The sequence below is a fragment of the Aphelocoma coerulescens genome, chromosome 5 (assembly GCF_041296385.1).
Source record: "Aphelocoma coerulescens isolate FSJ_1873_10779 chromosome 5, UR_Acoe_1.0, whole genome shotgun sequence".
NCBI classification, from domain to species: domain Eukaryota; kingdom Metazoa; phylum Chordata; class Aves; order Passeriformes; family Corvidae; genus Aphelocoma; species Aphelocoma coerulescens.
This window is the reverse complement of record NC_091019.1, coordinates 62,934,595-62,950,201: the sequence shown is the minus strand read 5'-3', so window position 1 is coordinate 62,950,201 and position 15,607 is coordinate 62,934,595. Positions and strand designations below refer to the sequence as shown.

General features: G+C 48.7%; 1 protein-coding gene across 3 annotated transcripts in view; it reads left to right on the top strand.

Moving 5' to 3' along the window:
* DAAM1 (dishevelled associated activator of morphogenesis 1) overlaps positions 1-8,326 on the top strand; it is a 90,604-nt gene extending 82,278 nt beyond the window's left edge. For all 3 annotated transcript variants that reach the window (XM_069018526.1, XM_069018527.1, XM_069018525.1), the window contains 4 exons: positions 2,425-2,485; positions 3,116-3,247; positions 4,773-4,943; positions 5,500-8,326. In XM_069018526.1, the coding sequence (XP_068874627.1) occupies positions 2,425-2,485; positions 3,116-3,247; positions 4,773-4,943; positions 5,500-5,709 (574 nt within the window). In that variant the 3' untranslated portion in view covers positions 5,710-8,326. The remainder of the gene's footprint in view (positions 1-2,424; positions 2,486-3,115; positions 3,248-4,772; positions 4,944-5,499) is intronic.
* The last annotated feature ends 7,281 nt before the right edge of the window (positions 8,327-15,607 follow it).

The following is a 15,607-nucleotide window of genomic DNA, read 5'->3' as shown; positions in this document are numbered from 1 at the left end:
GGAGTGCCTCTCCCCTCGTTTCAGCCTGCTTTTCCATATCACCCCACCCCTGCTCACCCTCCTGGCCAGATCCTGGCTGCTGGGCTTTATCCCATCCCATGCCATGGCCCAGAGCAGCCCGGACTCAGAAGCAAACATCACCTGGCGGCTTTAAATCACAGTGCTTGCAGCAAAGGCTCTAAACTTCTGAGTTTGAGGGAGGAGAGCTGCTTGGAGCAGCCGCTTCCTGCTGTTATCTCACCGCAAAAGCATTTAATTAATTTCTAATGGTACATTAAGTAATCCGGGAGGAAGCGGTTGCGGTGTGGCTGCAGATACAGGGCAGCTGTTTATCTTCATGTGCCAGGGAGGCTCTGCCTGCAGCACGGGCAGGACCAGGCAGCTGTGTGAGGGGCTCACCTGCATCCAGGTCCTGCCTGCCCCTCTTTTTAGCACCAAACATGGAGTTTCTGGGGTTTGCAACCAGTTTTTTAACCCTGCTGGGTGACCTGTTGGGAACAGGCTGCCCCAGTTCAGCAAGGCCCTTAAATACAGGCTGAACCTTTAAGTTCAGGAGGAACCTGCTGTTGCCCTGCAAAGCCCTCAAGTATGTGCTGAAATACCTCTGAAATCAATGAGGCTCTGTCTTGGTTTTAAACTCCAGCAGGAGCTTGCAGGCTTTGGTGCTTCAGGGATGTGAGCAGCAAAGATCACATGTTTCTGCATCCAGGGCATATTTGTGTTAGCTGTGGACATGTAAAGGGGCTGAAACTGCACCTCTTTAGAGAGGGTGCAGTTAGAACAGGTTACCCAGAGAAGTTGTGCATGCCCCATCCCTGGCAGTGTTCCAGGCCAGGTTGGACAGGGCTTGGAACAACCTGGGATAGTGGAAGGTGTCCCTGCCCATGGCAGGGGGTTGGAACTGGATGGGCTTTGAGGTCCCTTCCAACCCAAACCATTCTGTGATTCTGTGAAATACGCGCAGAGTTTACAGTGGCTTGAGGGTATTCCAAGCTTCAAAGGTCCTTTGTAGCAGTGGTGGGTTCCCAAGAAAGATGTGTACTGGACAAAACAAGCATCCTCATGTATAAAATGTAAAATGTAAAATAATCATCAGCCATTGGGATTGAGCACAGTGACAGGACAAATCTCAGTGTGCAGGGAAAATGTTCTTCTCCCAGAGGGTGGTTGGACACTGGAAGAGGTTCCCCAGGGCAGTGATCACACCATCAAGCCTGACAGGGCTCCAGAAGCATTTGGACAACACTCTCAGGCACAGGGTGTGACTCCTGGGGCTATGCAGGGCCAGGAGTTGGACTTGGAGATCCTTGTCAGTCCCTTCCAACTCAGGTTATTCCGTGGTTCTGTGGATGTGTGATGCTCAGTTTGCAGGCATCAGCTGAGGGCACGGCTGAGCAGGACATGCTCCCTGCTGACGGACTCTCCAGCTTTCCCATGCTCCAGGATCTGCAGCTGTTGCACAGACCCACGTATGGGAAAGAAAACGCCTGCACAGAGGGTTTCTTTGCCCCCCTAAACTTTATCATTTCGCTCTAAACTGGACACCATATGTAACATTTGGGTTTGGTCCAATCTAGAGCGAAACCAAAAAGTTTCTAAAGCTCTGGAAAACCCTGAATTCCCCCCAGCCCCGCAGCTGTGAAGCAGAAATTGCCGCCTCTGTCAATCCCACCACTAGTAATGAACTGCTGGAGCACAGGGCTCCCAAAACTGCATTTTCCCAGACTAAACCTGCCAGGAATGCTTGCCCCATGACCCGGCGTCAGCATTTCCAGGGACCCCAGCCCTCGCACAGACACCCCTGGAAAGGCATCAAGCCTGTGGTCACCGAGCCTTTGTGAGAAAGCTTCCCCTCAGACGTAGTGGTAGAAACCCGTAAGCACTTGAATTTGAAGCTCATCAGGGGCTTGAGCCTTGTGTAAACAAAGCCAGCGCCAGACGTGGTGATTTATTTTTATTTCTCTATATTTGGGCTGTCTCCCTTTGTGAAAGCCTCGCTGCTCGGAAGGATGCTTTGCCTGGTGTTCACCCAGCCGTGGTACCCTGAAAAACTGTCTTCTGTGCACTGGGACAACGACCCCATCCACTGCTGGCCCTGGAGAGAAATCTGTGCCCAGCAAGGCCCTCTCCTGAGCCCTCCTTGCTTTTGGAGAGGGCGGGAGGCTGCTAAACCTGTGCAGTCCCCTTGATTAAAAATACAGAAAAGTGCTTTCCTTTAAAACAAGCAAATGCAGCCACTTTGAGATAGTCCCAGCTTAGAGGCTGTCAGCCAGATTTGCTGCTCAAGACACGCTGGTCTGCAAAAAGGAGGCAATGTGGGCAGGGTTGGGGTCTTTTCCGTGGGAAAACCATGGTCAGGTTGGTCAGAGAGCTGTAGATGTTGCTGGGAAAGGCTGAAAATTAACATCCCGCTATTTCCAACAGCATGACCGAGCTGGAGAAAGAAATAAACACTCTGAGAAGCGGCCTGAGAGCAGTGGAGACTGTAAGTATTATTTAAATAAAGTGTAGTCCAGCCTGGCTCTGAGCAGCACGGCATCCCTCCTTGGGGAGGCAGGCCAGGGAGCTCCCAGCGAAGCTGCTTTTATCTCACATCCTGGAGATCTGTTTGCGTTTCCTTCCTGCCCTGCACGTGTGCCTGTCCTCTCAGGGCTGTTTTGGCACTGAAGTTACCATGTGTGTTTAGGTACAATGCATGGTTTATGTCTAATGCATCAAGGGAGGCTGAGAAAGCCTAGTGATGATGCCCACGGAGGACCTGTGATGTGCAGAGGGGTCTCCCCTTGGCTGTAAAACCACAGAGGGCTGGGGAGCACTTCTGCAGCCCAGCTGGAGTGGTGATGAAATGGTGGAGGCATCCCAAAGGACCCACTTTGGGTTTTGCTGAATTATCCTGCTTCCGTAAGCTTTCGTGCAGGATTTGGCTTAAAAGCTTACTTCAGGCAGTGTAATCCAGTGTGTCATGCATGGCAGGGGGGAGCAGCAGTGGTGGTGCTAGCAGGACCCCTGGCACTGATGCAGCCACACTCCCAATGCCACTGCCAGAGGCCAATGGTATTTGTGTCCTTCATCAGCCAGGGCCTGACCAGATTTACCTTTTTGTTTCCCCCAAAAGGAGCTGGACTTCCAGAAGTCTCAGGTGCAGAAAGCAGGTGACAAGTTTGTGTCTGTCGTCAGCCAGTTCATCACATTGGCCAGCTTCAGCTTCTCAGATGTCGAAGATCTCCTGATGGAAGCGAAAGAGCTGGTAAGGCCACCAATGTCCCTGAGATCTGAGTCACTTTTCAGCCTCACCTCCTTCTCCTGTGTCTGCTTGGCACTGACCTTCTGACCCATGCTTGGGCATTATGATGGACCTGCCTGAGGCCATGGCTACCCCTGGCCACCCTTTTGGACTGTTGGTGGTAACCTGGCAGATACTCTCTGCAGTGAGTTAGGACTGGGGAGATGGTGACAAATGCTCTGCAAACTGTATTATCTTCTGCTGACTTGGCTGGACCTGGAGGAGAAGGTCTTGTCGTGGTCCCCAGCATCCCTGGAAATCCACTCTGAAGCAATTTGCAGCTGTTCCCATGGTGGGATGGGCTGTATGGAACACTCCATCTCTTTGCTTTTTAAACACATGTCCAGATTCAAATAATGTTCCTGTTTTCTCTTAGGAAAGCAGAAACATCCCTGTTTTATAACTTAACATCACATGTGGACATTTTCAGCCTTTCCTCCCCCACCAGAATCTCTTGTAACATGGCAGAGAATTTTAATATCTTGATTAAAATCAGTAAGATTAACCTCAATTATATTGACTTATATAGTGGCACCTCTCAGATTCCTCCCTGCATCTTGAAGTGTTAAGTCTCTTAAGTAAACAAAGAAATAAAAATGCACTAAATGTCTTTTGAAGAGCCTGGGGCACCCCTGCAAATAAAACTAAATCATACAGGCAGGCTTTAAAAATGTTCCTCTTGGTCTACCCTGCAAAATCAAAGCAACTAATAAATCTGTTGGTGCTTTGATTTTGTTTTTCTTTTCTTTTAAGCGTGCTTATCTCCAGAATGTGCCTTCACAATTTTAACAAACTTGCTCTGCACAAAGAGTCTCCTTCAAGCTGGAAGTGAGAACAAAGAGTGTCAGTCCCAAGGACAGCTCAGGGGCTGCCCGGGGACTGGGACATGTTGGCAGATTGTGGATGTCCTATCCTGACCTCTGCTACAGCCTCATTCGACTCCCTCACATTAATGGTGTGCAAACAGCATAAGAGGCCGGAAAACTCCCTATTTCCCTGCCCAGGGCTGTGCCTGAGCCTGGGCAGAAATCTCTTTTAGAAGTTTCACCAACACATTTGGTTTCAATAGCAGAGCATGTGGCAATGATAAATAATACCCCAAAAATACTTCAAAGAAAAACTTAAAAGTGCAAGTTTCCCTTCCCCTGCCGTGTTTACTATTAGTTTTATGTCTTCAGTCCCACAGTATTTTGCTTCCTTGTTTTTACTGCTGCTTAGTTAATAAAGTGGAGCTGGGGCAGGGGAGGCTCAGCAGAGCCAAAGGCAAGATAGGGAGAGGGGGCTGGAGAGTGATCCAGGTCGGGTCTTGCAGGGCTGCTGGTAACACACCCAGTGATTTGTTTCAGGTTTAAATCAAGGCTTGATAAGGCAAAGCCCTGCTCTGTGCCATGGCTGCTGGAAGTGTTTCACTCTGCTCCATCAGGCCGAAGGTTTCACCAGTCCAGTGGATTTATCCAAGAGTGACGCACCCCTGTCCTCTCTCTTCCAGTTTTCCAAGGCTGTGAAGCACTTTGGAGAAGACACAGACAAAATGCAGCCTGATGAATTCTTTGGCATCTTTGACCAGTTCCTTCAAGCCGTGACTGATGCCAAGCAGGAGAATGAGAACATGAGGAGGAGGAAGGAGGAGGAGGAGCGCCGGGCGCGCATGGAGGCACAGGTGAGCACATACTGGCGAGTCCAGCAGCACCCCCAGGGCACCTGGGAGTGGCAGCTGTGTCATGATGTTCCCATGGTGGCCACAGTGGCATGGGGAAGGGAGCTTCTGTGCTCTTAGACCCACTGGCTTTTCACTTTTGATTACTTGATTAAATAATGACCTTGGGTTGGTGAGGTCTTGGAGCTGAAATGTGCAGCAGAGCTGGTGCTGTCTAGGGGCTGCTGTGACACACAAGCAGCAGCTGTGGGGTTTTGACTTGTGTCATAGAATCTCAAAATCATATAATGGTTTGGACTGGAAGAGACCTGGTTCTGGGCATGGACCATGGGCAGGGACACCTTCCACTAGACCAGGTTGCTCCAAGCCCAAGCACTTGGAGCACTTCCAGGGATGTGGTCTATCAATAACCCTGACCAGCTCTCAGGTGCTAAGCACTGGGGTGGGAAACCACCCTTGTTCCATGAGTTTGGGGATCACCATGCATGTATTGGGCAACCCCACAACCACTTGTGTGAGACTGAGATGTCTTCTTTCCCCCCGCTGCCGTGACCTGCAGCTGAAGGAGCAGCGGGAGCGGGAGCGCAAGGCGAGGAAGGCGAAGGAGACCGGGGAGGAGAGCGGTGAGTTCGATGACCTGGTGTCAGCCCTGCGCTCGGGCGAAGTCTTCGACAAGGACCTCACCAAGCTGAAGCGCAACCGCAAGCGCATCACCAACCAGCTGGCGGAGAGCGGCCGCGAGAGGCCCGTCACCAAGCTCAACTTCTGAGAAACAAACTGACAACCCGGCAAAAGACGGGCAGGTCAGTCTTTCTGAAGTGGCTATGGTTTGGTTTTTGTTGTTTCCATGACACTGCCTTGCGATTGGAAGCGGAACAGTGGCACGCTCTTTGTCCCCGCGGGCGAGTGTGTGTGTGTATATAGTGTGTATATAGTCGGGTCGGGGGGTGTGGAGGGAGGTGCGTGGGCAGCTCACGTTGGTGAGTGCCAGCCCCACCTCCTCCCCACTCCAAAAAGTAGTTCTCCCCATGCACAAGCACAATGCCGCGTCCGTGGAGCAAGAGAGGACCCAGCCCCGAGCCGCTGGCTGTCCCCATGGCCCCAAAGCCAACGGGAAGCTGCCTGCTGCTGCTCTCCTGCTCAGAACCCCCCAGGGCCGTTTGCAGGGGACGCCTTGCACACAAGCTGAGCGGTTTGAAGAAGAAAAGAAGAAAAAAGCAAAGTTGACTGAACTTTAATCCATTGTTTGTTTGTTTTCTCTCATTGTTGTGGTTATTCTGAGAAACTCGCAGATCTGTGCGTTCGCGCTGGTTCCTGAGCTCGGCGCCGCGGGCGCTCCTGGCGATGCTCTTCCCGTCATCCTTGGGAAACGCTCTTTTTCCTCCTGCTGCCACCTTGCTAAAGGACAAACTTTACCCCAAAGTGCTTCTTGCTGTAACGCCACACTGATGTATTTATACTTTCGCAACGTTTTCCGGCCCAAGACAGTGGGAAAGGTTCGGTTCTCAGAGGAGACGAAGAGCATAAACTTTTGCGTTGTAACTTTTGTTCTTGCTTTCTGTTCAATGGGACAAACTGTATCCTCTGTCAAGGTGGGTCAGGACCAAAGGTCTCTGAAATACAAAGGGGTTGGGGTAAAACCCACCAGCTTTTACCCACCTTCTTTTCCTTTTTTTTTTCTCGGACACACAGAAGCAGCGATGCCAAGAAACACTTGTCTCTTAGCCAGGTCCTTTTTTGACTGGTTTGCTGTTCATTGTCATTGCAAATTTGTAAGCAGAACTACCTGTCAAATGTCAGTCCAAAAAAAAAAAAGACAAAAAAAAAAAAAACAATAATAAAAATAATTCAGAGCTCTCAGGGAGTAATAATTTAAGGGTTTAGAAAATTAAGAATTGGAGATTGAAAAATAACCACCGTTAACATATTAACATTTCTATTCTTAAATTATGCTGAGTATATAGAGGACTGTTACTTTTTACTTTTATTTATTTGTGGTATGTTTTTTAAGAAAGCAAAACAAAACCTTTTTATACCACCAATACTTTTGTGATCTTTTTTTTTTTTGTTTGTTTGTTCTTTTTCCTGTGGAGAGATGAGTTTGTCCCTGTTGCACTAGATATTAACACTATTTGAAATAAGGTTGGTTGTTCTTTTGTCAGATAATCGGTATTACTGGTGGGGTATGGGATGTCAGTTAACTATATGTACTGTATAGCAAAAGTGCTGTTTAAACTAATTTGTATAAAAAAAATATGGTTCTAAGCACCTGAAGGCCGCGGGGTCTGTGTGCTGAGTGAAAGCTGTGAAATCTCTCTCGAAGCAGAGTTGTCAAGAGCTGTGGTTTTACCATTTTGTTCTTTTCTTCATTGCAACGTTTAACGCACTGTAGATTTAAAAAAAAAGAAGAAAAAAAAAAGAGAAAAAAAAAAGGACTTTCTGAGTAGCATTTAAAGCAGTAATAAATAAAGCAGGTAAGCGCAAAAATAAAGTCCAGCACCTCATATCCAAGCAGCTGCAAGACCTGCAGATTATGTTCAAAGGTGGAGTTAAGCACTTTGCTTTAAGAAGGAGGGGGAAATAAAGACAAAAGGTAATGATAATACTATTCCTTAACTAAAGTGCCTCTATTTATATTTTTTATTTATGGCTGAAAAAAATGGGGCTGATACAATTGAGGGAATGGACTATGGGGGGAATTGAAAATACATAAAACAAGAAGGAAAAAAAAAGGTTAAAAAAAAAAGTTTGGCTTCTGATGGTTTAAGGAATGGTTGGTCACACGTGTTTAATTGGACAGGTGGTGGGGGTCAGAAAGGGTGATCTCCTCCTGGGGTCCCTGGGTGCCAGCACCCACCCCAGTTCCTGCCTCTGCAACCCCAGTGCCACATCAGGACCTTTCCTGACAGATTTCCTCTTGCCCTTCCAAACCTCTTGGGTTGTTTTTTTTTAATTGTTTTACAACAGCCTGATTATCAGGCTGACTTTGCCATTTCTTTGTTTTCTTTCAGAAAAAAGAAAAAAATATTATATCTCTATAAATAAATACAAAGGCTGTGTGCAGGTAATTCCATGTGCCATTGTCGAAAACTACTTTTAGATTGGTGCTGGTGTAAGTAGCCACTCTTTTCTCTTGGGTGTGTATTTTAAAGATGATTTTTTTTTTTTTAATAATGCCAAAAACAAAACAACAAAAAAAATCCATAATAATTTGTAAACGAAAGTTTATGTCTTGGACCTTATTAGCTTCATAGTGACTAAGGTAGTCTGTTAGGTGCAAGGATGTTAGTAGTTCTAGCTAGTGGGAAATGCTGTGTAATGTTATGAGACTGTACATTTTCTAAGATGGCAATATGCAATAAAGCAAAACGATTTCGGTGAGTGTACATGGCAGAGGCGTGAGTTATTTTTTAGGGGAAAAAAATGGGATATATAGGAATTGAGGCAGGTGTTGAAGAAGAGGATCTAAACGTTGCTCTTTTTTGGGTGTGTTTGCAGGCACTTCTGGGGTCGACTGATAACCCCATTTGACCCTTTCCCTGAGTGCTGGGTTTTAGGAGGTTGGGGTATTTCCACTCTCCAGGATTGCAGCATCCTCATTGTAACCCACATGTGGGCTCTGAAATGCCTCACAGTTGGTGACCCCATTAATTTCTCCTTGTTTTGTTGTTGCTGATGCCTGTTCCCACCTTGGTGGGAATTTTTCCAAAAGCCCACTGGGGCTTTTCCAGGATCCTGCATTGAGGCGGCAGTCAGTTTTTCATCATAGGATTGAATCCCGTCCCTTTTTCCAAGAGAAGTGCTGGCTGGGCTGGCCACTGTGCCTCTAGCAAGCTTATCTAGTGATGTTTCCTTGGCAGTAGCCCAAACCCCTCCTGGCCTATTCCTGCTCACCGTTGCCTTTCCCACACACCTTCCCATCCAGCCTCTGTGTTACTTTCCAGCGTTCTTGAGCGAATTGTGCAGCACCAACACCCCCAGACCCCATTGCCCGTGCCACTGGGAGCATCTGCACTGTGCTCTGACCCATGGGCTTCCCATTTTGGATTGGGGCTGGCAGGGAGCACAGCTTCCATCACCACCCTTGGCAGTTGTGGGCTGGTGATGCCATGGGAAAGCAGCTCAGGGCTGTGTGGTGACAGGACCCAAGGAAAAACAGCAATGGCTTCAGCTGCTCTTCCCATCATAAATCCCCAGGTCCCCGGCATAGGGCTGGTCTGGGTTTATCCATTAATAGATGTGAACAAGCCAGCCAAACCCCACAACCCAGTGAGGACCTGAAATTCTAGTTCCTGGCAGATTGCAGGTTTCCTGGGCCCCACACCATTGTGTGACACAGGATGGTCCCCAGGATGGGGGCAGGGTGGGGGTGGGAGATGTGAGCAAGCTCAGGACAGCTTTTTATTCAACCAAGATACTTCAGGAGAAAAAAAAAATCAGGTAATTTTCAAGCTTCCTAGTCTTAAAACCCTTCAACGTGGCTGGATTAGCAGCATCCATGGTTTAAGAACACAAATTTCAGACACAGTATTTGTCATCCCAGAGGAAAGGGGACCAGGGTGGGCGCTGTGCTGGACTGGGCTGTGTGAGCCCGTGTCCACTGACATTCTGGCTGAGTTTTCACCTGAAACAAGGCTCCTGTGCCCCAAATCCTGACTGTTCCCTCCAGTTACAGCCATGAGCCAGCACACCCTTGTGCACTGGATCATCCAAACCTGCCCAGACCCGCTGGTGCCAGGGAAGCTGCCGGGCACGGTGCTCCTGGAGGAATTGTCCCATGGGGCCACCCGGGTTGGTGGCACCAAACCTGCTCGGCCAGCCCTGAGTGCGCTCCGCTCCAGCCCGGCAGCTTTCCCTGTTGCCCAAGGCTGGGGCGACTGTGAGTCCCGCTGGAGCGAGGAGTGCCAGGTGTCACCTCCCGCACTCAGCCTGTTATCCTTGGCAGCGCGCCCCAGCTTGGAAAAGATGAGTCAAGGGGTTGTGGCAATGGCCTGATGCAGGCACGGCATCGCATGCAAAGCTCAGCTCCTAAGTAGGGCAGGCACGGCTGGGCGGGGAGACACACCCGGCTCCCATCCCGCTGGCAGCCTCTCTGCGCCACTGGCAGGAGCTGCTGGACTTCTGGACTATTTATTTACTCCCAAGAAAAAGGACAGTGGGCCCAATGGACCTGTCAGACTTTTGATATCCCTGCTGGAGACCCTCGGGAAAGGGTAAGCAAAGCAGGGATGTTGCCAGTTCTGCTGTGGTTGGACCTGGCCCTGTCCCCACTGCCAGCGCCCATGTCACACCTCAAGCAGATGCTCTGGGGTGAAACTGCACTTTGCCATCATCACTGTCACACAGCCCCATCAGATCTGCAGTCCTTGTGCAGGGCTGGCACTGCTGGAGTGCCACAGGAACAGGCATAAATCTGATGAGGAGCAGCTGAGAGAGCTGGGGCGGGGCTCAGCCTGGAGAAAAGGAGGTTCAGGGGGGACCTTCTCACCCTCCACAACTCCCTGACAAGAGGCTGTAGCTAGGTGGGGGTTGGTTTCTTCTCCCAAGTAACAAACAACAGGACGAGAAAACAGTCTCAAATTATGCCAGGGCAGGCTTAGATTAAATATCAGGAAGAAGTGCTTTGTCCAAAGGGTTACCAATCATTGGCAAAGGCTGCTCAGGGCAGTGGTGGAGTCACCATCCCTGGAGGTATCTAAAAGCCATGTAGATATTGCACTTGGGGACGTGGTTTGGTGGTGAGCTTGGGGAATGGTAGGAGTCAACAATCTTAGAGATCTTTTCCAATCTAAACGATTCTGTGATTCAGACAAATCTATGATTCTGTGATTCTCAACTCCGTAAAAGCTGGTTATTTCTGTACCGAGCTGTGCTTTGGGTGAACATGCTCGTCGAGCTTTGCTTCTGGGGGAAACAGGAGAGGCCAAGTGGTCATAAAGGTGATGTGTGCAGGCGGGAGGGGATGAGCCCCATCTCCTGCAGCAAATCCTGCAGACATCTCTCCTGTGAGCTCTCTCCCTGGCATTGCTCAGGGTCCGCCAGTAGATGCATGTGAAAAGGAGAGTTCTCTCTTTGAATCAGAAGTGCCCTGACCTGAAACCTCTGAGCATTTTGTGTCATTTTTAGCCTTAAACCAGGGTGGATGAGAGTGTGCGGGTAAGCCAGGGAGAAATTCCGTGCTGCCGGCCCCCACCAGAGCCTCAGCAAAGGCTGAGGAAAGTGCCATCTGCCGGCCCTTTCCAGCTTCAGCATTTTAGAGCTAAGTACAGAATCAACTCCGCTCCGTGTTTTCCTCTGTGATCTCTACTGTGGTCTGAAAAGTTCTCATGCTAAATTTTCTATGTAAGTTTCTCCCAGCATGGTTGAGGAGGGCTAATTTTAATTCTCTCGAGTCAAATAGCCAAAGGTCACTGCCTGTGGCTTCTCTGTGACTTCTGGCAATGCCCGACCTTCAGGTTGATGCGCTATGTGTGCACCAAAAATGCACGTGTGTGAGATAAACTAACTCAAAACAGTTTCATGGGTCATCTGAACTTACTTCCATGGCTTTTGACATTACCACAAGGTGCCCCACTGCACTACAGTGCCCCCAGGGCTTGCCCCAGTGCCAGGGTCTGCGTTGGGAGCCTGTTCCTACCCAGCTTTCCTTACACTTTGCATGCACTCTGTTGTCACACCGCAATGAATTTGAATTTAAGCTGGAGTTTCCCAGTTCCCCGGGTAACTCTGTGAAGGTAAGTCATTGAAATTGCCATTTTCCCATTACTTTCTTTATGGGCCCATATTCCAGGATTTGCTCATGTGCTCTCAGCTCAGAGGTGGCTCTGCAGGAGGGGCAGGACACACATACTTTTTTTGGGCAACAGCAAGCAGAGCTGCTCTAAACCAGGATTATCCTGGGCATCACCACAGCAAGTCTGGAGGACACAGCTTTGTTCTTGCTGCCTAACTCATGCCTCTGGCCTGCCAGGACACTGCTGTAAGCTGGGCTGGGACAGTGCCCCTGGCTTTACCTGGGCTTTGGGTGCTGTGGGCTACCAGCAGCTTTTCCATCTGCTTGAATTTGTGCCTGTGTATTTTCACACGGCTTTACTTTGCCAAACTCTGTGCAGAGCATCCCCTGGACTCAAGGAAAAGTAAGGAAGCCGCAGTTTTGTGCTTCACCCAGCTCCTGCTCTTTGCCTAAAACCCTTTTTACTATGAAATCAGTGAGATGCACTCAGACAAGACCTAGTTTCTATGGCAAATATTTCCAGTTTAATAGCAGGAGGCGATCACCATTTGAGTTACATTTTCTGTAAAGACTCCACAATTCAGATGCTGTATTCAGAACTTGACATGACCTCAGGGATGCTATATTACCAAATGTTCTGTGAAATGCTCCAGACTGGGCACAGAAGCCACAGGCACAGATCAGGCACAAGTGCTGCAGCACATTAAATTCCAGTGGAAAAAAATAAGTGACCTGGTTACTTGGAGCATTTTTTATCCCTGATGCTGAGATTAGTTCAGAGAATGTTGCTAAATCAGATAAGCAAATTACATTTATGGGGTCGTGAGGGAATTGCTGGGAGGCGAAGATGAATTTCAGAGAAATTTATCTTGCTGGTTTTGTCCACATCTACCCCGAGGGTAGGTGAGCCCTGGGGTGTGTGTTAATTTGTAGGGCCCACCCAGAGGGGTTTTGAAGCATCAGCATCCTCCCAGCTGCTCTCTGACGGAGTGGGGTGGGCTGGGCTAGCCTGGTGTTACCCATAATCTCACACAGGATCCAGCCTGGTGTCTGTGTGCAGCCCCAATCTGAGGACAATTTTACACCTGCTCTGAGCATGCACAACTCAGTGAATCCCTCTGGCCAAGCCCCCAAGCACTACCCGAAGTGTTTAAGGCTCTGCATCAGGACTGCTGACAGAAGCAGGAGGAGATATTCCTGCTGCCTTCAGCCAGACTGACTCTGGCCCCTGGGAGAAACATGGATGTTCCTCCAGATGTGGAAGGCTGATCAGCACTATTTCCATTCCCAGTGTCCCTCCCAGGAACTGAGGAATATCATTTTCCTGAGTGATTTCTCCAAAGTCTTCACTTCTTCATCTTTCTGCTTTTCTTTATGGTGGTGAGAAGAAGAGGTATCCCCACGTCTGAAGGGAAAGCAGAACACGTGTGGAGCACTGTGGTTTGCACACTTAACTCTTCAGTGCACACAACAAAAAGGCCCCGGAGGAAAGGCACAATCCTCTGGTCTGAGCAAAGCTTTTAAAAAAACTTTGTTACCTTTATGAATACCTTTAGATGTTCCCTTAGTTTATTAGCTTTTGAACTGACTATGCAAGACATAAGATTAAAAATAAAGGTGAGAGTAATGGATGTACAAAATTAAGGATCCCAAGTACTCAGAAATTGCTCCCCAATCAGTTTTGTGGGCTTATGGCAGTGCTTGCCTTTGTGAAACCAGCTGAACTTGGAGGAGCTCAGTGCCAGCAAGTCAAGAAATAACACAAATAACAAGTGGTTCCTCTCACAGTGAATTTACTTCCTCTGCTGAATCACAGCCGGATCCTACTCATCTCTTATGATCAGCCCAGGAGCCTGTGGGCACACTGGTGTGCTGTGCCACCCAGTACAACAGCAAACAGCCCCCCTTGTTAAATTTCCTTCTGTCACAGCCTCCTGGGGTCTTCTTGGCTGAGATCATCCAAAACTCCCCAGATAGATTCATGCAGGCCTTGGTGTTGTGCCCTGGTGTTTCTGCTACTTTCACTTAGATTTCTCCAGTGACTCATCCATTTCATGCCACTGAGAGGGATTTACAGTCTGTCTCTCTCCACATCACTTTTCCTCCTGCTTCATTCAGTGGTGATTTCCTAGAAAAAATACCTAGAAATGCTGAGCTGTTGCCCAAGCACTTCAGCTGTGGTGACTGTAAATGCTTCAGGACTTAGGCAGTGCCCTGCCGACAGCATGGCACTGACAACCCATCACTGCTCTGCAAACTGGGAACAGCAGTTCCCATGGTCTAGGAGGAGGGCTGGCCATGGTCTAGGAGGAGGGCTGGCCTTGTCCTCCCCCACCCAGCCCCAGTGCAGCCACTGGGACTCACCCCACTGGTTATGGGGAGCCCAAGGCTTGCAGCAGCAAAGCAGCACAGCGCAGCTGGGCATGGGGTCCCCCAAGCCTGGATCCTGTTGTGGGTTATTCCTCCTGTAGGACTTGGGACCTCTTCTTTCCAGAACTTAGTTACCACTTTGAGGCTCTGTAATGCTTTGCAAGCAGATCTAGATGTGCACCCATTTATTATTAATAATCAGAGTCACCATGTGAAAGTACAAAAGCATCCAGCATGAAGAGGCAGCTGTGCTGCTGAACTAAGCACCCTGCCAGCACTAGGACTGATCTCACCAGCCCCTTGGGCTGCAGGTTTGCTGCTCTGGCCTGCATGCACAAAATGCTGCTTTTCTGATGTGCTTTCCAAATTATGCATTTCAGCCTGTACAACAAACTTCCCAAAGAGCAGCACGTGTTGAATCTGTCTTTCAAACTAGGTTTCAGAGAGGTGCTCTCCGGGCATCAGTCACAACACATCCCTACTCTGAGTGCTTGTGTTTGGGAAGCAGTCCTGGAGGCAGTGGTTGATCTCATTAACAGAAAGAGGCTTTTCTCAGGATCACTACCGGGACAGCTGTGCTGGCTGCTTAGGTCTCTGCTGGCATCTACTGGATACAGGAACCAACACCAGTGCTGAAAGAGAAGTGGCAATGGGGGATTTGTACTCCTGATCTATCCCAGCTCTGGTGATTTATGGCAGCTATTACAGCCCATCAGGCTGCCAGTTATAAATACTGCTAATTGGACTGCTAATTGTTCACAGTTTGTAAGTTATGCACACAGCATTTGCTTTGAACAGAGGCTTCATCCAGAGATTAGGAAGGGAGTGGAAAATAACTACTTGAATGAATCTGATGATTAAATCAGCAGGAAAACTACCACTGCATGCAGTTGGAGCAGTACGTTCTAAAATGCTTGTCATTCATCAGGACTTAATGTTTTCCTTCTAAGATATAATGCATTAGTTCAGTCAGTGGCATGTGTGTCATTGCCAAATAATAAGGTATTCTTAAACTGAGGGTTTAAGTATGCTGGGAAGTCAACAAGAGACTAAAGAGCCCAAGGACTCATTTTTAATTTGCCTTTCACTGAAGTTGTCTCTGGTATCCAGAGCTGAACTGGCCTTCAAACCACTTGAACTCCTCTTTCTCTTATGCTGAATATCCTGCACAGAATAATCCATGTGATTTTTGGTGTGCTAAAATGTGTCCCATTGTGCAAATAAGATTTGTGCAGATTTCTTTGTCCAGGCTCATCTCAAGGGAGGAAAAAAGAGAGAGGCTGGAAGGTTGGAGCCTCAGAGCTAGTTTTGTAGTGTCTAAAACATCAGTGTCTTGCTGCCTTTGGAGTTCTTCAGCCAAGAGAAAGGGGATCTCTAGCTGGGGTAACAGCAGCATGGGCATGTGGGAGACATGGTGGTGATGTCCCATACTGGCTTGGCCAGGAGCCACCTGCTGCAAAGTTTTCTTACCCAAGAACAAGCAGCTGCAGCCATGGGCAGAGTTTTCAGAGCTAGAGCAAAACAGGGTCTTAATCCACTGATTTCTTTCTCCCAGATGAACACA